This window comes from Emydura macquarii, unplaced genomic scaffold, assembly GCF_026122565.2.
Source record: "Emydura macquarii macquarii isolate MOO-44397 ecotype Brisbane River unplaced genomic scaffold, CSIRO-AGI_Emac_v2 contig_2676, whole genome shotgun sequence".
Lineage (NCBI taxonomy): Eukaryota > Metazoa > Chordata > Testudines > Chelidae > Emydura > Emydura macquarii.
Genome location: NW_027132813.1, coordinates 27,328,707 through 27,351,791, shown reverse-complemented (window position 1 = coordinate 27,351,791; position 23,085 = coordinate 27,328,707). Strand labels below are relative to the sequence as shown.

General features: G+C 39.4%; 1 protein-coding gene across 3 annotated transcripts in view; it reads right to left on the bottom strand.

Moving 5' to 3' along the window:
• The window catches only part of TTC7A (tetratricopeptide repeat domain 7A), a 240,412-nt gene that overhangs the window by 60,874 nt on the left and 156,453 nt on the right, over window positions 1-23,085 (bottom strand). For all 3 annotated transcript variants that reach the window (XM_067565099.1, XM_067565100.1, XM_067565101.1), the window contains 3 exons: window positions 15,268-15,384; window positions 11,280-11,377; window positions 4,496-4,630 (listed from right to left, as the gene is read on the bottom strand). In XM_067565099.1, the coding sequence (XP_067421200.1) occupies window positions 4,496-4,630; window positions 11,280-11,377; window positions 15,268-15,384 (350 nt within the window). The remainder of the gene's footprint in view (window positions 1-4,495; window positions 4,631-11,279; window positions 11,378-15,267; window positions 15,385-23,085) is intronic.

Sequence of the window (23,085 nt, the reverse complement as noted above, 5' to 3'; positions counted from 1 at the left end):
TCCATATTGCCACTGTAGATGTGCAGAAATGTGTTGACAGTTATTCATTGACACCACACCCATATTTTCTGTCTATAACACCCAATCAACCTTAATAGCTTCTTTCCAAAGATGCCCTTAGGAACAAATCTTTCATAAAGTCTCTCCCATCCATAAGAAGCGATTTCATTTCATTAGTAAACACAAATGCTGGTATGTCTTAATGCCTATCAGACATTTGCTGTGCGAACTCCGACCCCTCTTTCAGCCATATATTGTCAAAAGCAAAATATTTTAATTAACTGATTGATTGATTGAGTCTCATTCTTTAAGAAATCCTGACTCCACTGAAATCAATGGGAGTTTTACCAGGATTTCATCCCATGTTTCTATCTACTTTAGGGTTTAAGACTCCCCAGAATGCAGTATGTAATCACTGATACAAGTGATGTCACCATTCATACAAATAGATGCAATAGCTCCATGTTTACACATAAATATGTAAACATATAAAGCCAGATCACTCTCAGATTTAAGATTACATACACTACAGATGACTTAAATCCCTTCCAATAAGTATACTGCCAATGAGATGGGAGAAGATTATTGGTATGGCCATTCTACCAACGAAATGGATTTTAACTTTTAAGATGTCTACCGCCATTGTCCCTGAGATTCCTGAAGCCCTTGACACAAAAATAACATCCTGCAGTTTAGGGGTCCCATCTTGCAATCTTTCTACTGTGCAGTATAGTGAGGGCTTACAGGATAAAACTTTATATATGAAGGGAAGATTGGACTGATGTGCCAATACAGGGCAGAATTAAGGTTGCTTAGGTGTTGCACACAGAATGTGGGAGTATGTTAACAAACAGTGCATTGGGACAGGTGTCAGAATAGTATATTTAACATTAGATGATTTGCATAATTAATTTTTTATGAGCTATCACATGGTATATGTTCTTTGCAATAGCACTTAGCAGCCTTAACTGTTATTTAATAAAGCTTTTTGTTTTGGAATGGATTTCTTTTCTCTTTTTAAATGACAGTGCTTTCCTCCCTCCTTCCCCCCAAAACTGGCTTTCAAACACAGAAGGGTCCAATGGTTTGCTTTTGATCTTACACACCCACCTGCCATACCCAACTGGAGATGGAATTCTTTAAAGGAGGTCATCTTATTTTCTGGAAGCAGCCTTCACCAACTGTTGTGCACGTCACTGTACTATGTCTAAAACTACCCAAATACACTTCTGTTTCCTCACCCCTCAGAAAACGAAAAAACTCATTGATATCCATGCTAAAGAAAGAAGAAAAAAAGCAAAGAATGAAAGGAAGCCTTTTACATATGTATCATGAAGAGCTCATTAAACTGCACCCCAGTAACATAGACTGACTTCATTAATGAAATTAGTAACCTCCTGCTTATGGCATATATTGCACAATACCATCTAAACCATGATTCAAAGCCACTCTAAAGAAGTTGAAGCATAGAACTAAACATAAAGGATCAGAGGAGTACAGTGTAAGACAGCAAAATTACTACAAAGAAAAAAGTAATCCACATATAAAACTAAATTAAACCTTTAAAAAAGTCACTCCAAGATTGCACTGAAAGGCAATCATAACCAATAGCAAGGTTATGATAAAAGCATTCATATAAAAGCTCTCCCTTGAGAAATATCCACTAGTAAGTGTGGCAACGATCACATTGGCTTCTATCATGGCCTAATAACATGGATTTAAATCCTGACTCCAATTAAAGACATTGGGAGTTTGTGGTCATTGACTTCACTCAGGAACATGCAATACACTACAAATTAACAGAACTTGTTTATTATAAACTTCAAGAAGAGGAACAACAAATGGAGTCTATGAGAAGCTACTTTTCTCTTCTTATGAAGGGCAGCCACTACTTCAATCTTGCTTTCCAAGTTCCCATATTCCCATGTCTCTGGTGGGTCTGTCATAGCAAGGGGTAAATCATAAACCTATATCTTCAATGCTATTGTTTTTTCACATTGCAGCAAAGATGTAAGCTACCTAAAGAACTCTGTAGGATGATGGACTACAGACACTTGGTTTCTTGGCACAGGAAGGTGAGCTAAACCTCTAACTTTGCTGTTCAATTCCTCCTAAAAGCCATAAATAAGCTGAATTACATAGAACCTCGTTATTTCACACAAATAACTAGAATACCCATTGCAGATCACTGAATTTGATGAATTGACAAATAAATAAGCAAGTACTACCAAAATACAGGATGACACGTGACATAATGTACCTTGTTCACTCCTTTAAACAAGTTTTAATATATTTATATTTAAGTATATTAAACTTAAAATTTAAATTTAGCATATTCAGTAATATCGTAGCAAATATACTGCATTATATTTTGTACAAGTACAGAAGTCATAATGATAAAAGACAGCTATTAAATCTTTGCTGAGAAGTAGGGTGAGACTGCTAGGTTTTATGTGAGATTTTTCAGATGTGCAGAGTAGCCATGTGAGAATGTGCACGATTCTGCTGAACAGAGTGCCAGATTATCAACTAGGCATCATCAGGCCTGGTGCAAATGGTAGTTGAAGGGCTAACTAGTAACTTTGCAGATAACAGCAGGCACAAAATTGCGGGCACAAGGATCTGTGGAAGAAAGCTGTCTCCGCAAGAACAGAATTCAAGAGCAAGAATTTTCAGCTGATCCTGAAAATTGACCAATAACACAGGGAGTGTGCCATACCATTTCAGTCCTTAACTGACAACCTTATAGAACCCATTCATGAGTTCTAAGGTCAACCCCAACTTGTAGACTTATTTCTTAGCCCCTCCCCCCTCCTTTCATGAACTCTTATAGTGACATAGAGAAGTCATGTAGGTCAAACTGACAAGGACTTACTTATCTCAAAGAGATTCAGGCAAGCAAAGGGAAAATAAAGAAGTTTTTTTTCCCCATGCATGTTTAATAATTTTCACTTCAGACTGGTCAAAGATTGAGCTGTCCCTGGTAGAAAGAATATTCAATACATGTTTTTGTTGAGTTCCACTGTAATTAGCAGCAAAAAGGAACAAACTGCCCCCTACCAATAAGCTTTTTAATAAAAATGTGCCCACTATCTTCTTTTAAAAAGACTTCTCAGTGTGAAGCTTGAGGAATTTTCTGTATGTTAAAGGAGGAATGCAGACACAAAAGCTGAAAAAATCCTGATACTGAAGTCTCAGGTCTGATGTATTCAATTAAACAAATCAAAACAAATTTTATCATCATCATTGGTGGGATCACAGTCAGCCCGTGAAGAAGGACCTCAGAGGAATAAATTCACTTGCCACTCTGGCTGATTTGGGGGGGAGAGGGGCATTTATTATATTATTTAACATCAGTATGTCAAAACCATAATAATTCATGAGAGATATGCCGTGTCAGGTACTGTTAGAAAGGCTATAATGTGCTAAGTAAGACGATGATGTTTATGTTCATGTGTTATATGTGTAATGGAAGTTATGGATATGGTTAATATATTTGTATTTCAAATTGTGCTGTGTCTGGGCGACACCCCATTCAGGATGGCTGCAGCACTAGCCTGCTTAATGGCCCATTAAGAAATTCACAGGTACAAGGGGCCCAGGGAGAGAAGCCAGGGATATACCTCATGAGTCACCAGGACTTACTCATGTGACTCTGGACTCCATTTTATTCCTGTAAAATTCCACAAGCAGCATGGCCAAGGCCAAAGGACATAAAAGGCAGCTGCACGACATCCATTTTGTCTTTAGTCTATATTTAGTCTCCAGCCTACTTCTGGATCAACTCATCTACAACTGAACTGAACTGAAGCTGTGAAACAAAGGACTGAGACCCATCCAGGTACTGGATGTATACCAGAGAGACTATTCAAGCCTGCAAACTCCACAATTCTACTAGAAACCTGATATATATGGAATTCAAATCAAATGTCTGCATCTGATTGCTTTAATCTTTTAACATTTCTCTTATAGTTTGTTTCTTTCTTTTTATAATAAACCTTTAGTTTTAGTTACTAAAGGACTGGCTGGCAGTGTGATATTTTGTGTAAGTTCCAAACTTATATTGATCTGGTATTGTGGCTGACCCTTTGGGGTCAGGAGAAACCTTTTTAGCAAAGAGTATAGAGTTTAAATAACTGATCTCTTTACTGGACTTCGTGGCTGACTGGGAGCCAGAGACTGAAATGCAGTGAAGGGGGCTGTGTATATTTTTGTTTTGGCTTCTTGATAACCAGTGTGGGGAATCAGAAGCCCAGTTTGTGGCTGGTTGGGAAGTCTTACTTCAGTGTCACCCACCAGTGCTAGGAGAATCTGCTCTCCTTTTTCAGCCTGTCCTGACCTTGGCATTTTCAGGTGCCTACCCAAAGCACGGACGGGTCACATCACTTACAAAAGTTCAATCATAGTGGAGTATTTGCAAATGGCTCTAGAACTTGTTACTCTCATTCTCTTTAAGTTCTGCACTGTGTCTAATTGCAAAAACAGTCAAACATACCAGCTTGTAGCCAAATTTGTTCAAGAGTTGTCCATAGTTGCATGGGTCCTTGCCTCAGGGCAGTATTCTGAATAGTTACTTCAGATATGGCCTGTTCCAGTCTTGAAGCAGCAACAGAAGAGGCTCTCTGTGATCCTAAAAATAAACAAAACAACAATGAATTTATAATCCATCATTTTTCCTTGGCTAATTAAAGACTGTGGGTCTGAGTCTTCACTCCACTCTGCCAGTTTTATGCTCATGTAACTCCAACGACTTCAAAACTGATATAACAGAATGGAGAATCAGGCCCTGTATATTCGTACTTTGTAACAGATTAATTTAATTGAAAAGATCCTGGATTACTCAAGGGCTGCAACTCAAACAAACAAATTAACAGACAGACAGTAATTTTAAAAAGGTCTGCTTAGCATCCATCAAGGAAGCAACCATATTTTTCTCATCTGAAAACGGATAATTCCCAAATCAAATCTATGGTAAAATACTTGCTAATAATCAGATTTATTTATAAACACATTGTCAAACTACAGATTATGGAACATTAATATGAAATCTCAGTACAATATCACAAATTTGGTTAGAACAATTCACCCAGCATGTAAATTTCAAGTGACATCAATATCATTCTACTGGTTTAGATGCCCGCTTGATTTTTCTTTTAACCTCCAGGAGTGGAAAACCTCAGAGCTTTGACTATATTAACCTTTAATACAACAGCTAAAGCATAATACATTTAGAATTCCCATCTTTGCAAACATAATACCATATCAAACACTGGTCCTTACAGAAGTGCATGGACAGAGTGCCCTGAGGCTTGCAGAGCCAGGCACGAGCAGGCTCTCGTGACCATGCTGGTGCATGTGTATTAGGGAGTACTAGGATGCCTACCACCCAAGAAAAGGTTACAAAATGTGAGGAAAATAAACCTGATCTGAAATCAGAGTTTGCTTTTAAGCTTCTAAAGACGTACAGGTAATAAAATAATGTCAAGAAAGTAGATTAAATGTGACTTTAAGGCTGAGAATACCTCTCTAAGGAGCTGCTGTGACAGAAGCTGTTGTCCAGACAACATTACCCCTTAACGCACTGTTAAGTATTGACCTTGTAGACCAAATGATCCTAGGGTTAAACCCTGTCCTGACTTGCTAGAGTCACATGGCAGGAGCAATGCTGGCTTTGCTACCTAGAGACATTCTGTCAGGATGGCTCGGAGCAACAGGGGGGACAGATGGGTACAAAGCCTGCTGAGGCATACACTGATGTTTTTTTAAAAGAACTGCTTGCATTCCCAGCAGGAGTGTGCTGCACACATATTGTCAAGCCACACATCCTTGCCAGCAGACCAGGATCCACTGGGGCTCTGGAGTGCCAGCAGGCATAGCAGCCTGATCCCCCGTCTAGCACTCTCGTGAGCGCTGAGTTGGAATCCTGCCCTATTGGGTAGATGTTGCTGGGTGGAAGAGGAATAAAATGCTCCCTTTACCCATTTGCCTTCTAAGACACCTGTGCAGCACAGGGCAGGATTTGGCCTGTAGCTTTTATATAACTCAGAGCCTGCCTGTGAGAAATATGAATGCCTGAGGATAATCCAAACATACAAATGAAAGGCTAGAATTGCTTCGGGACATATTTGTTTCATTATCTCACTGCTAACTGAGTGTCATTCATTTTAAGCAGCAAAACTTCAAACGCTTTTGGTGCATGCACCTACTACTTTGAAAATGTAAATGCTCTCTTCCTGGATGCATTCTTTAAGTTCTTACATACTTTCAAAGACATTCCTGGTCTAATGTTCCAAAGAGATGACAATGTGGTAATGCAGTAATTATGGCTTAGCTGTACAGTAAAAGCTGTTCAGCTTTGTTCAGAGAATTTATTTTATTAAACAGTTTCTTTTAACAGATCAATCTTCAGCCCCGTTTTACTTTACAGGTTAACCTCTCCCCTCCCCCCTTTAGAAGTTACGGTATTTCACTGAAATGTGGCTTCATGGAATTTTCATTCTACATTTGTTTAAACTAGAGAAAAGTAACCCTTTTTAATGGGCTCTCATCCCAACGCTCCACAGTGGCCTGCTTCATTTCTTCACCGTGAACATGCAACATTTACATTGCTGCTAATGTTGTTTATGATGACCATCTTAAGGTGATAACAGATCTCCTAAATCCTAACATTTCAAATTATTTGCGGTGTTTTGATTCTGCAATCAATCGATGCAGATTCTTAAATTAGTGACCATCACCACCTTATCTGAGTGCTTTAAAAACAGTATGCAATTATATATTTCTCTTCCAAGATGATCCCCTCTCAGAGTGTCTTTTTCGAGGCATGTTACTTAAAAAGCCCAGTCCATGATGTATGGAGCTATTTTATTGATTTCATTAGTGGGGCAGACATGAGTGTTTCATTCACATCCCCAAGAGCCTAGGGAAACCCTGGTCTCCTTTTGAGACAGATCTGGGAGACTGTACCACTTCAGTGCAACTTTGGTAGTCTGCAGAGGTTCATGCTGTGCCATGTGGGTGAACACCTACTAATAAGTTAGCAAAGCATCTATCTATTTCAAAGCAGACTTTCCAGGAACATCGTTTCTGAGTTGTACTTCAAAAATTATAGTTCTCTCTATCCCTGTGATGTATTAGTTGGGTAGTTTCAAATAACGTAAACTCTGTGATTTGAGTTTGATCCTGCCAGAAGCTGAGCTCAACTTGGATGGTAGTCAAAGAGACTTCAGCTTGCTCAGCATCTTGCAGCATAGGGCTGTTAGTATCTAATAAGCTGAGTGGCTTTTACATTTCCTTAGTTTATAGTTGTTCCCTCTTCTATGCATAATTAACCAAATAAGTGAAGCATGGTAGATGCTATGGCAATACAAATAATAAACAACATTAATAGGTAGAAATTACAAAATCATTTCCCATGCAAGTGTAGGATATAGTCTCCTGCTAGAGGAAATACCCACGTATTAAGCTCATGTTACCTTGATCTTAGCCGGAAGCAAGAGAAGTGCAAAACTGTCTCTTTCAACAGAAGTGTAAATCTTTATGTAAAATCAAACAACAAAAAAAGCACTGAAATCACACACCTCAGACTTAATGTCATGCCCCAAAACTTGCAGATGTTGGAGTAATATATTATTTCATCAATTAGTTATTTAGTGCACTTTCTCCTTTTAACAACTCACTAGATAGACCAAACTCTACATTTTGCAGTAAGGTTCTCCTCACATTTGGGGGAGGAGTCAGAAAAATAGGAAACTGTTTTTGCTTATTGCGTAAGTCATATAAGTGTATCTAAACAAGTTATAAAGCATTGTTCAAAGATCGTGAGATCAAAAATCAAGTTTAATATTTCTGTCTGAGAAAAAATCAGCCAGTGGAGGAAAATCAAAATGGTATCACAAATCAGAAAAAGAATGAAACAGCAGGGCAGCTGACTGGTATCAGTGAATTTAGTTAAGAGCATTGCTCCAGTCACGAGGAGCTGAAGAAAACAAAGAGGAGTTAATGTTGCTGGCAGGAAAAATAGAGTCTAGCACAGAATAATCTCAATGCAGTATAGCTGAGAGAAAGGATGGTGTCAAACAATGTGAATAACCCTTCCTGCAGTGAGGATGCCAGAGACTGTGAAATGACTAAACAATACCATTCCACTGCAGTGTACTCCTAGGGGATTTCTGGACGGAAACCAGAGCCTGCTCCAGAATGATCCAGAATCAAGGCAGTTACAGCTGAGGGTGCAGGGGTGAAGGCAGGGCCTTCCGCTCCCACCTTCCACTATGACCAAAGGGACCCAATCCAGGGCACTGAGCCCAGCAACCTTCTCCACACGGAGAACAGCAGCAACAGCCAAAAGAAGCAGACTTTGGAAAGCCCAGACCTTTGGAACTCCTTCCCCAAATCAGCCAGGGTGTATGGAGTAAATCAGGTCCTTGCAGCATCACCCATCCTCCACAATGGGAGCAACAGCAGCCTTCACACACCATGAACTCTGAAACTTGGACTTTGGAGAGTAAGGGGGAAAAGGGCTCCTTGGCTATAGACAGACTGTACATAGTACAAGTCTTGTGTGTGAGAGAGAGGGAGTGTGTGTGTGTGGGGGGGGGGGGGGGGGAGGGGAAGGGGGAAAGAGATCTGAAACCACCCTGGAGATTGACATGGCTCAAGGGTGTCCCAGTCATGCCCATTTCCTCTGGTAATCTGGCAACCACACAAGCGATTTCTGGAAGGAAATAAAAAAACCCATGATTCATAAAGACCCAAATCAGAGCTCCTTTCACAAGTCAGTAAGCTTTAGTTACAGTGGAGGGTGCAGGGGTTAAGTCGACCTAGTTTTCTCAGGTTGGACACCAAAAATTGAGGCACACAAAATTTTAAAAAGTTCAGTTTAAGTGATTTGCCTGAAATGATACACCGTGTCAATAGCTGAGATAGGAATAGAACTCAAGTCGCATGAGCTCCTGCTCCTATCCTCTTGGCTATAATGCCTCATTGCAAGAAACCTGTTCTTGAAAACACAGCTATAGAGACAATGTCCTTAACTTCCTTGTAAGTCAACTGAAGTAACACACTCTCTTACATTAGTGCTGAATTTGACCTGTTATCTTCAATAAGCCAAATACAAATGGCAGGACCCTGCCTCATGCATGTAACGGAAAAGGGGATTTAAACAAAGTACGGAGACTCATCATAGCAGAGAGTAATACAAGGAAATGGAATAAACAGATTAAAAATTACATGAATAGATGTGCACTGAACTGATAAGATTAGTGTTAAAAATATATACTCTAAGAGCTCAATGCTGCAAACGCACATGGGAGCAGTCCCCATGAATTCAATGAGTAAAGTTCACATGCGTAAATGTTTGTAAGGTCAAGTCCTAACCTTGTCATGCATTTTATCTATCTGTAGGGTATATATCTTAATCCTACACAATTTACTAAGAGGTGTGTATTTAACACTGAAAGACGTGGCTCAAAAAAAGTGGCTGTTTTCTGCATGTCATGTCCTTCTCTCCAAGGGTAAGTCTACACTGCATCTGGGAGTGTAATTTCCGGCTCAGGTAGACATACTTAAGTGAATGGGAGTTGCATTGCTAAGCATGCACCAGCATCAGGCCTTGTAGTTACCACAAATTAACCATTTCCTGGCCACTCTTTTTCTCTTTTTGTAATCAAGTGAGTATTGTTGAGATAAACCCAGTGATTTACTTATAAGGGCAAGAATGGGAGAAGACAGGAAAATTCTCTCCTTTAAATTATCTTTTCTAAATGTTAACTACTTCCTGAGCCCCAGAGAATACAGCCACTCCTCCTCTTCTATATATTTTCCAGAAGTCTGCATAACCATATGCTAAAAACATTACAACATGCTATTTGCATTGGGCAGTGGCTTCAAGACCTTCACATAACTTCCCCCTCTCTAGGAATTTCTCAGATTGATCATTGGGTAACATCTACAGGTAATCTCAGGGGGCTCAGTGCCATTTCTGGTTACGTGGGGAGTAGCTGTGAAGTTTGTTGGAATCACCAGTTCTCATATACTCAGATTCATCCAATTCTACATTCACCATTATGAAGAAGCGGAAGACCAGCTTAGGAGGCCTAGAAAGTCTAAGCTTGAAACAGTACTAACTACAGGCAGTTATTGCAAAATCTACAAAATAAGATTCCAGGAATGTCAGTGTGTATGTCACTCAAAAGAGATTTTAGGCTTTAGAATAAGTGTGAAGTGATAGAAGCAGCTACAAACATGGTTGAGAGATCTTTTTGTTCAGAATATTACCAGGTTGAACCATCACTGGGTTTCGCGGTCTGCTACCATCCAGTTTTTGTTCTTAGCCGTTTTGGCTTTACAAATTACATCCATGTGGTGGACAGTTACAGTTGCCATGTATCGATGCCATGCCACGAGTCCTAGACCACTGTGACATCAGAGGGGACTCAACCAATTACCATTCTTACTCTACAGCTAATTTAAATGCAACAGTTTCATTGGTTTTCTGAGGGAGACTGCACCGATGGTGCATTACTGGGTCTAACTGCCACACCTTTGTGCCCAATGGCCACCCTCACCCAGCACGATAATCCTAGACACAAATCAACACAACCACCCACACAACACCACAACCAGTATACACAATAACCCCAATATACATAGCCCCTCATGGCAGAACACACCCCTTATGTGCCACCCTCACAAATCAACCCAAATCTCCCAGCAGAGACCCCTACAGACAATAAACCTAAACATCACTCTGAAGTCTAGAACGTCTGTTTAATCAGTGATGGAAACGGCTTACAAGCATGGCTGAATGCTCCTTTTGTTCAGAAAGTATCACCAGGTTCAATCACCACTGTGATTCGCTGTCTGTTACCATCCAGTTATTAAATTCTCAGTCATTTTCAGCCTTTTTTTTTTTTTTTTTTAAATACACAGCTTTATAAATTATATTCATGCGACAGCAAGGGCTTTCACCTACTAGTAATAACAGTCGGCTCTTATCTAGCACTTTCCAATCATAGATATCAATGTACTTTACCAAAAGAAGTAAGTACAATGATATCTATTTTATAGATGGGGAAACTGAAGAAGAGATAAGTGAAATGACTTGCCCAGGGTCACACACCAGGCCAGATGCAGAATCAAGACTAGAAGCCAAAATGCCTGACTCCCAGCCCGGTTCCCAGAATGCTAGAAAGCATCACTTTCCCTCTGTTATGAAAACGGGCATTTGTTTGAGAATGGAGAAGGTTTTTTTAAATTATTATTATTATTTTCCTCACCAGAGTCAGCATCGTGAGCATCAGGGAGAGAAAGATGCATTCCATTGTGCTTTTTGATCATAGGCATTTCAGTCACGCTGCTTTCTTTCTCAGAGCTACTGTAAGGAAACAAGATGGTGTTAGGTGGCCACTGACAGAGAATTAGGTCTTCAAAACATGCAGTAATCCAACTGAACTACCATTAGATTTGATAGCTGTACCACTCAGTACAGGACAGTGGCTGTTGAAATGTATTAGGGAAAGAGTGCTGCTGGTTTCTCTCAAAAAGATCTGAAGATTGTTCATGATGCTGAAACTTCATTTTTGACAAAAGAAAGTGGAGTGGAAACTAACACTCAAGGATACTTACCGTAGGAACCAGTCTTGCTCTGGCAGGGGATGGACAGGATGCTCTTTGCCATCTCTAATTTATTTCATTAGCTTTGGGTTCTGTGCAGAAGGCAAGAACCCTTGGTCGGTGGGGGTCTTTGCAGATCAGTTCACAGGGGACATCATTACTGGCTAAAATCAGGGCCAGAGGATCCTCTGCTGCACAGACCCTTCAGCTCACCACAGGGTCACATAAGGGGCATGGACGACTGCTTCTCTGCTTCTATTCAGATTTGGTGCTAGCATGAGGATTTGATTCCTAGTCAAGGCAGTTCCAATCCTTTTGTACCAATTATCTCTTACCACATACTTGCTAACTGATCATTTTAAGGACATTAGCAGCTTACCCTCCCCCCATTCTGTCTGAACAGAAGAGAGAAATTAAGTAGTAGCCTAAGTTATTTACATTAGGAGGAGTTCCTGTCCCCCAATTTATGCTACAGACATTTGCTTCCCACTATAGCCTTATCCGGAGGCATCTGCAATTGCAGCAGTGAAGAGGGGCCTTATCCCAGTGGAAACGATGGAATATTTTGCCAGGTAGATCCTCTCCTATATTATTTCACAGCAGAACTCCATGTATTGTTATTTTTTGTGGGTGGAGAAGAACCAAAACACATTCCATGATAAGAGCACTCCCCACTATACTGTGTGCAGCACCCACCACCAGACCTCGCCAGAACCAGCTAGATCTGACCAAGGAATGACAGAGCCAGAGACGACGCCCAGAAGCAACCACCTCACAGCAGAAACTTAGAATTAGCACTAGCGGGACACAGTAGCAAGCATTTAAGGCACATTTTTGTTAAACACAGATTTTGAAATAAAGTTAACAAAAATATCCAACTAGAGAACGAATGCTGCCTCTAAATTAAAAAGATACATGGGATTTCAAAAATGAGGGATGACCAGTATAACTACTACTATTTCCAAAACGGCAATTAACAGACCAACGCAATGGAACAGTTTCTCAGCTAGTGTAAATCAGTGTAGCTCTCTTGACATAGCCTCTCCTCTCCCTCTGGGACAGGCCTCCTCTTCACACACTACCGGTACACATGGCTCAGGAAGATTTCCATGGAGCTCTGCTGATTTAACCAGCAGTTGATCTGACTCATTATCTCCTTTTTCCACATTATTTCCAGTGAGAGAGTCACTTGAATGCCGCTTCTCTGTATCTTTCTATTGCCATAGATATTTTTCTTTTGAAGTATCAGAGGGATCATGATGTCTGCTCTCACTAAAGGGCAAAGCATTAAAAAGAAAGGTGGCTGTTCTTGCCACTCTTTTCAGACACACGTCACAGCACACTGCTCACTATCCAGGTAATACTTCTCTCAGGAAAATTCACAACGTTATCACGGAAGAATAACTAATCTGGAGGCCTTATCTTCAAGTTTAATCAGTTCTCGGCATGGACTGAATTCCAAGATTTTGGTTCATCTAATATTTCATGCCTGTGTTCTGGATTTATCCTTGACTGTCCTGTCAGATAGCATCATAATAATGAAATATAAATAAGGACTGTCTTTGCCAGCTACGTATTCGTTGCCTGAAGGCCTTCTGTTGTTAATATTATTATTAACGGTGCTCACGGTTGTAGGACTAAGTAGTTATTTCTAAGCTTTCAGATCCCATTTGAAAATCCTCACATGGGCCCTGAACCCACAAGGAACGCCATGCCATCATTTGGACCCTCTCACACACAACTCATTTCAGGACTGGGCCATAATATCCCACAAGCTAAGTTTTACTTTGACATATCCTCTGAAATTGTTATTAATTTTAAGTGTTAAAACAACTGGAAAAAAAGACCTAGTTCTTCTTGCACCTCTGTCTTATCTATGCAGGAATTTTCAGAGCATCTGCAGTGGTCTTCTTTGCTTGTGCCACTGATTGACTCCCAAGAGCGATGTCATGCTGATGGTGCAGTGCATGTGGAGGGGTATTACATTAAAAACACTGCTGACATGAGGTAGAATATTGTACGTAGGTAGACGTCACCATTAAGAAGTCAATATTTGACAGCAATTACCACAGTGATACCAGCATTACTACATTATATCCCTGGACATAGAAGAGCATATAAAATGTGCAGTTGACAAAGATTGGCAGAGTGGTAAATAATTACGAGCACAGGATAGTCACACACAGTGGTCTGGATTGCTTGGTATACTGGGCCCATTCAAACAGAATGCATTTTCACACAGCCAAATGCAAGATCCTAAATCTAGGAACAAAGAGTCCATACTTACAGAATGGGGGATTGTATCCTGGAAAACAGTAACTCTGAAAAGGATTTAGGGGTCATAGCGGAAAAGCAACTCAACATGAATTTCCAGTGTGATATTTTCTCAAAAAGGGCTAAAATGACCCTTCGATGTATTAAACAGGGGAACAGTGAGTAGGAGTAGGGAGGTGATTTTACTTCTGTATAAAGCACTAATGAAACTGACACTGGAATACTGTGTACAGTTCTGGTGTCCATATTTTTAAAAAGATGTTGAAAAATTGGTGAGAATGGAGAGGTGAACCATAAAAATATATGAGAGCTGGAAAAGAAATGCCTCACAATGAGAAACAAAGAAAAAGGTCCATTTGTTTAGTTGATCAAAAAGAAGATCAGGAGGTGACTTGATCATGATATCGAAGCACCTTCATGGGGAGACAATACTAGATACTAAAAGACTCTTTAACATAGAAAGGCATACCCAACGACCCATGGCTGGAAGTTAAAGCCAGACAAATACAAATTAGAAATAAGGCATGATTTTTTTTTTTAAACAGCAAGCGTAATTAACCACTGGAACAAACTACTAAAAGAAGCGGTGGATTCTTCATTCATTTGTAATTAACCACTGGAACGAACTACAACAGAAGCAGTGGATTCCTCAAGTTGCAATGGGGGAGGTCTAGGTTGGATATTAGGAAAAACTTTTTCACTAGGAGGATGGTGAAGCACTGGAATGGGTTACCTACAGAGGTGGTGGAATCTCCATCCTTAATGGTTTTTAAGGTGCAGCTTGACAAAGGTCTGGCTGGGATGATTTAGTCGGGGTTGGTCTGGATGCCTAGTAACGTAGGTGGGGATTTTCAAAGGGTTGGACTGGATGCCTAGTAACGTAGGTGGGGATTTTCAAAGGGTTAGTGGGATAATAAAGTACCAATGACACTGAAACGGATACAGTATGCAAGGCTTGCGTGAGGAGAGAATCATCTTAGTAACTTTTGCATGTTCAAGATTTTTCCTTTTTGTTGGATTAAAAAAAAAAAGTGGGACCATTTCCTCTGCTGGTGTAAAACAACATCGTTCCACTGACTTGAATGGGAACTGCTGGATGCTCAGCATTTTTTAAAAAGGCCACGCAGGTATGGATTTAGATGCCTAACTTTGAAAATCTTGTCCAAAGGGGGTTTCTTTAACCTCAAATCCTTACTTTTATGAAGGTTGGAGTTATATATAAATAACTCCTAAGATTTTGGCTTTACTATATATTTTTTTAAAAATTGTATTATTTGTTGCCTTTCTGCAGAGCAACCAGAATATCTTGAAGATAAAAGCAGCTAATCATATCTCCATTTCAAAGCTCAAATTTGTCAGGGTCTACATAAAACTTACCTGTGCTGTGAAAAGTTATATACCATCTGCCACATATGCAACATGTATCTACAGGTCACCAGAGCTTCTTCAGGTCCTTTATGCACCCATTCTAGCTTTACTTTGGTGAAGAGTAAGCTACAAGACAAAGAAGAAAAAAAAAAAGAAAGAAAAGAAAATGAAAAAAGAATCACTAAACTTTTTCCAGGGTCTCATACACAGATCTAGCAACACTCTGGTTGGCTCTCAAGCAGATAGTATTTTCACTTGCTTTGTACATCTGGCTGGGAATGTGGGGGAGTGGGGAAATAGACTCACTAGAATGAGACTTCTCTTTAGTTCAAGTTTGATATCCCATGGGAAATCAGAGCATTGACAATGCTCCATGATCACAGTCACATTGGTAGGACAGCAAGATAGTATTAGAAACAAAGCATTTAAAAGCTTACCAGTGTTTAAAAACATTGTGAATCTTGTTTTATTTTAGGCAGCATAAAAAAACCTCATAAGAATTGCCATAATGCACAGTTGCCAAGACCAATGGTCCTTCTAGTCTGGTATGCTTCCTATGACCTGGGCTTATACCATACATTTCAGAGAAAGGTGAGTAATAAACAAAACCACCCCCATTTACACCTGACCAATTATATGATCCTATCTGCAGGAGGGAAACATTTCTTCCTGCCCATAGCTGGTGATCATCTTATGCTCTGAGGCAAGAAGGTTGATAGTCCTTGTACATTTTTGTCCTAGCTAGCATAACTGCAGATGCTATTCTTCTTCCTAGAGAAACTGTACTTCCACAGAGTGCTGAAATGCAGCAGAATTAAGTTCAGGAGAGGTTAGAAGAAGGAGTCAATAACAATACAACTTATAAGCTACTGCTAGAATGCCACTTAAGATTTTTTCTTCCATGTAACTTGCTTTGTTTTTTCAATTGGTGAAATATTAAGTTTCTTACTTACTAATTTAAACTTAGCCCTTTCCTTTATATGCTACTGTAAAATAGAGGAAAAATACTGAAATCCTAATTAATTCAATACAATAGCAGTTTCATCCAAAATACATATACAGTAAAGTACAGCAGTAAAAATAGGTCCCTGGTCCTACAGTCAGAACTATGAGGATGGACCCCTTTGCCCATGTGGAACCCCACTGACTTTACAGAGATAAGGTGTCTCAAAAGCAGTCAAAACCCAACCATGGCACCTTCCACCTTTGGAAATTAACCAACACAGTCTATGAGCACAGATCTACAGTAATATGCAGAGTGGGCAGTCACATTCTGCACGAATAGAAGTTTCCATTTGGCCTTCAAATGTAGAGCACATTGCAGCAATCTAGTCTGTGGGTGATATGGATTACTGTGGAGAAATCCACAGCTGAAGGAAACTGCAGCAATTTTGTACCCAAACAGAAGAAGAAAGCACTCCTCTGAATATAACGCAGCCAAGGATCCAACAAGACTCCCATGCTACAAATTTAAGTGAGAAAAGACAGACAGGAATAGATATTCTCTTGGACATTTTCCCTGGCTGCTTCACCCACTGGCCATTACTTCTGTCTGATCTGAGCTTGACAAATGCTACTAACAACGTATCAAGTGCTGAGACATGCTGAGCATTGAAATCAGGTGCTCCCACTAAAACCTGGGTGCTTAACAACTTTTAGGATTTGATCCATATTTTAATAAGAACACTACAAATGCTACAAGAAGTGCACTTAAAAAAATAAAATTTGGAGATGGCACAAAAAATTGGGAGTGATAAATAATGATGGGAACAGGCTGATATCACGGTAAGATGGGTTCATTTGAACAACATGTGTTTTAATACAGCCAAATACAAGGTCATATATAGGAGCAAAGAATATAGGTCACACTTACAAGATTGACTGTATTCTGGAACACACTGACAATGGAAAGGACATAGAAGATCATGACAGATAACTAAATGAATATGAGCTTCCAGTGCGAAGCTGTAGCTATGAGAGCAAACACAATCCTCAGATATAAAATCAGGGAATATCAAGTAGGAGTAGAGAGGTGGTACTATCTCTGTCCACAGCATCTGTGAGACCATTACTGGAAAACAATTTTAAAAATACTGAAAAGTTAGAAAGGGTTCAGAAAAGATCTAGGAAAATTGTTCTGAGGTCTGGAAAACATTCCTTGTAGTAAAAGACTAAAGAAGGTCAACCTATTTATTTTATCCAAGAGAAGGTTAAGTAGTAACTTGATCACAGCTTACAAGTACCCACATGGGGAAGAGATTTCTTATATTAGATTTTCTTTTTAGCAGAAAAAGGTGTAATAAGATCCAGTGGTTAGAAGCTGCATCTAGACAATAAGATGTAAATTTTAAACAATGAACGCTGACTAACCATTGGAACAACATATCTAATGATGTGATGGATTCTCCATCACTGTCCATAAAACAAGACTGTATATCTTTCTAGAAGATATACTCTAGCTCAGACATAAGTTCTGGGCTTGACATAGAGATCAATGGATGAGGTAGTTTGGAATCTATTGTGCAGGAGGAGTCGCATGACACACATCAGAAAAGCGAGACAAAAGAGCAATACTTAAAAGAAATTAGCAATATTACATCCGCGAGTGACTCTACAGTCATGGATATTACAAGCTACCAAATACAATATTAATGGAATAGAAGAACATTGGGATGAAGTATCTGGTGCCACACTGTTACCAGATTTGCCCTTCTCCTTGGGGTATGCTCATTTATTAGGGTTACCTTCCTGGAAGAGGGGTGTGATTCTAGGGGTGTGATTCTACTAATGTACTGCTTGTGTTACTTGTGTGTTCATAGGGCTACAAGCCCTCTCCCAATGGAGGTATCCTGCAGGACCTAAGGTTTTCAGGGCTGGGTTCCTCCAGCACAACCCCCCACAGATACGCACACACACACACATACACAGTTCAGCTCAACTTAGTGCGTCTGAGCAGACCGGGCTATCAGCACTCTCAGCTGACCCCTTATCTGTCCCTGAACTCAGCAGGCTGGGTGACACCACACTCTCAGTGGCTACCCTTATATGCCCCTGGGCAACACACCAGAATAGAGCAGAATAGAACAGCACCTTTTTGGCTACTCCCCTTAATTGCCCCTTGGAATCGATCAGGCTGGGTCAAACAGCACTTGAGCTGCACCCTCATTTGCCCCTGGATCCCATAGGCTAGGCAGAGTAGCACTTCCTGGCTGTCCCCTTCATATACCCCTTTACACCACAATTGTTCTAGCAATAACCCCCTTGATGAGCAAACCCCATAGGATTTTTGGGCACTCCAGGGATCTTTGGCTTAGGTAAGAGAAGCGTTGCTACAGAGCAAGATAGGGACCAAGGACACAAAGGAAGAACATAAAGTTTGGAGAGAGAGAGAGAGAAAGTGGCAACCAGCTTGATTATAACAGTTATTTTATTGCTAGGTATATAAAACTTATGATACTAATAGTAATACCATACCAGGAGAGAAAAACAATCAAACACTTACAGTACTACACAATTACAGTTGGGGGTATTGGAGAAAGCTATCCCAGGTTTGATTACAAAAGTAGAAAGTTATACCTGGACTAAGAGAGGGAGAGAGACAGAGGGAGAGATAAGTTGTATTGGGGGAAAAGGGGGGGTTGATCTCACCACTCCATGCAGTTCAGAGGTTCCCAGGAAGAGGCTTGTCAGTTCAGGGTCTGGAGGGCTTTGAGTCTGGCAGAGCCCCCAACACGATCAGTCAGGAAGAGAAGACAGGTTACAGTGGAACTGATGCAGAGTTTGGATTCAAGCATCAGAACAGAGGTTTGAGCTTTGATAGGGAATTTGTAGATGCCAGGTTTGTTTATGGATAAACAATGTCTGGACAAAAGGAGCTGATCATTCCTGGAAGGGCGTCCTTTCTTGAGAGAGGGCTCACAATGCAACCAGGTTTCAGTGTTTTGCATACCAATAACTAGAATGGTCTGATAACTGCGGAGCTGGGTGTGTACAGGTGTGAGTTCAGTTACATCGAGAGCAGAGATTTCCCAAAATGCAGTGCTTCCCTGCTTCAGCAATCCCAGAGTTCAGTGCGTGTTCCATCTTCGATGTAGATGAGGCTTCTGTTCTTCATTCATGTGCTAACTGAGATGCTTATGAGGCATGGGGAATTGTCTCACCTTTGATGGGAGGGTTCCAATTGTGTCTCTTGTATGAGGCCTGGGGAGTTGCCTCACCCTTGATGGGAGGGTTTCAGTTGTGTCCCCTGCCTTTTCATATTGAAATGCCTTTGGTTTCTGGTTCAAGCAGCCTTTGGTTTCTGGTTCAAGCATGGGCTGGTGGGGGGGTAATTCAGGTGAGCCAGAGAGAGAGAGTTGGGGTTTTGCGCCCTGGTTCCCCAAGAACACAGAGCTGCTAGGTAACAACACGTGTGAAGATGCTATAAAGCAAGGATATGATAACAGTGTTTCCCCTCTCTGTCATATCTATCTATATATATTATGTAGTTACATACACACACACAGACACAGATAAAAAGAACTGCATAACATGTTTTAACACAGCAATTAAACACTAAATAGACAAATACATGCAATTATTTCTCTTCCCATCATTATAATGCTTACTTGTTTACACTCAGTGTATGAAAGCTTCCTTGGATGAATATGTAATGTTCTATTTCAGGAAAGAGAGTAATTGGGAAAAAACTAAGTCTCAGTAGGACATTATCGTCAATCATGAGGCACAGGTACACAAGGATAGAAAAAACATTTAACTCTATAGCAACTGTTTCTGCAGAGGAACATTACCAAATCTTAAAGATACCAATACCGGGTTAACTGCTGCAATAGTTAACCATTGTTAGGAGCTTTTCACATTATGTTACAATATCATTAATGAGGCTGACGCACAAAGGGGAACAACTTAAATGGCACAAAGAAACGGAAGCTATGTTGATAATAGAAGCACTAGAGATGCAGTAATACATAACAGTTGCCAGGTGGAAACTAAATCAGTATATAAGGCTAATTATATTTCCTTGCTTCTCAGAGGTTATTACAACAATAAAGAAGAAAACACTCAAATTAAATAGATGACAATGTCATTTTATTCTCTAGCTCTTTATTTTATTATGAAGACAGAAGTACTCTTGCTACAAATGAACTTAATGGGTCTTTCCCATCAGTGTACATGCAACTCCCATGAACATAAATAAAAGTTGTGTGCAAAGACTGGATTTTATTATATTTTGTTAATATTATTTTTATTGCACTCTTGTAGGATGCTTCTAATATTAATTGAGTAGACTCATAACAGATTAAGCATATAAAAATAGTACTGCAATTATCAGTATAGAAAATGGTAATTCCATTACTCAGTGGAAATAAAAACAAAGTGATTTTGGTTAAGGCAAATGTACAAATTGCTAGTATCCACTGGTAGATATGCAAATCATTCTTGCTAATGAGGATAAGTCCAGGTAAGATAGAGGTGGAAAATAACTGGTAGCTCTTCTTCTATTTATGTTCGATAGTAAGCTCCTTGATGTAGGTGGGTTTTTTTTTAAATTTTAGATCTGTGCAGTGCCTAGAATAAAAGGGTCCCGACCCCAAATATGAATCTCTTGTCACTAACACAATACAAATAAATGACAATGTTAATTATGTCAAATTAATTCTTTACAAGGTTAAATTTTGATAGATGAATTAATTTGTACAGAGCTTTGAAGATGACCACAAAATCTTAAATTAGATTTAATTTGGATTTGCAGAATATGGCCAAATCTACTCTGTTGAGGGTTTTTTGAACTTATAGGTCTAAATTCCTGAGCTCCTCTTAAGTCCCCTTTGTACTGCTCTAACATCCTAAAGAAAAAATAAGTCTTTGTTTGAAACTACAGCTCTCCTTCATCCAACAGTTACATCTTGCCTTACAATGGAGATTATAAATTCTTCGGGTTGATGATTGCCTTTTACTGGTGTTCAATTTATAAATGGTTTATAAAGAGTTAATAAATGTTATCAGCATGCTACAGATGAGTGCTACTGTTACAAACAGCAATAAGCAGTAAGTGGTGTTATAGATGGTTATGAATGGTTATAAACAATGGTTATCAACAACCTATTGGACTCAACTATAAGAAGGATTAACCAGTCACTAAAACATATATTAAGCATTTATTAAGCCTTTATAAACTATTTATACACTGAATCTTTATTAAGTATGACCCTTTTACTATGCCTGTACAGCATCTAGCACCGTGAGATCTCTTGGTGTTACCATAATACAAATAATAGATACTACTACTTTGAAATTTCAAAAAGCCATTAGGGAATAATGAGCACTACATAATAATTTAGCTTTTTGCACTGTCATTCAACACCCTTATTTGGCCCTCAGTTCTGCAAATCACATAAGCAGGTTCTTGAAATTAAACATATACCTTGGTGCTTTGCTGAATCAGGGCCATAATTTGTTAATGTCTTCTTTTCTTAGTAGCCAGGATTCTCTAAATCCTAAACCTAAATAGAACACAGCTATTTTCTTTAAACACTGAAGAAAGAAACAGTGAAATTATCACCCAAGATATGTAGAAAATTATTTAAATTAATCAGAGTTAAAATACTGACCTACTGTATCTAAATATTTTTTAAAAATGATAGATTACATGTGTTTAAACAATACTAGAACATTTAGGAATGCATATCACAGAGGCAAGATAAATCTGGTTGCCATGTGCATCTTTGAATGAACTACTGAAGTCTATGCTGACTATACCATTGAATTAGTAAAGCAAGGCTGAGTTTTCCTAGATTCCCTATACAGAACACCAAATTTTTTGGCCTGTTTATGAGTGATTATTACATTGTTTTCTTTATCAGACCCATTAGCAATGTGATATGTGCTTTATAGAAGTGGATAAAGACAGCTGGTGGCCAGATATTTGACAAGTAATCCAAAGAATACAAAGAAAGAAAATTATAGTTTTCTGAAGCATTAATAAAATGATGAATGAGTACCTGAAATAACAGAACATGGAGGAACATAATTTTCCTAAAAAGGAGAGCTAGCTATAATCTAACAAACATAGCCTTTCGACACCAATAATTGGTTTGTTTTGCTACAATAAACAGCAATATTGGTGGTGGAAACTATTGTAGCAGTGGTTCTCAACCCACGGCCCAATCAGCACAGAGCTGCGGTCCATGTGACAGTCTAAGGGCCATACACGTAGTACTGGATACTACCTACCTAACACACAGTTAAGCTATGAGACTCCCGGTCAACATGGGGATGCTTGTGAGTGTAGGAGATGGAACCTAGACTATGGAGCTTACTCCTACACAAGATAAGAATGACCATAAATCTCGCTATGGTCACAACTAAATGTAAAACACATCTCTGTGACTTGGTTTTCCTTTACACGCCCACCCACAGGAGAGAGATATTAATTATTGTTATTTATACTTATTAAAATAATTGTGATGCACTCAGATGGTGACGAGGCTCACACAAGTGTCTAGACTGATTGTTTATTTGTTAATCTGTGATTCTTGAGTCCCACATGAAATTTGACTTAAATGATTAAGGATAAAACAAGAAAATTCAGGCAAACTTAATGCCTCTCTTAGGATCATAAACCCACACATGAGAGCTCTGAATTACGATAAGGACCAAGTTTAACTGTAACTAGGTAACTTTACCATTTTAAATAATAAATAGTACTTCTTTCCAATCTAGCACTTTTTCAGTAGATTTCAAAATGCTATACAAAGATAGGTAAGCAGAAGGGACCTCTATGGGATTTTAGAAAGGGTAGGTCAGTACCAAGGCACAGATAGAATA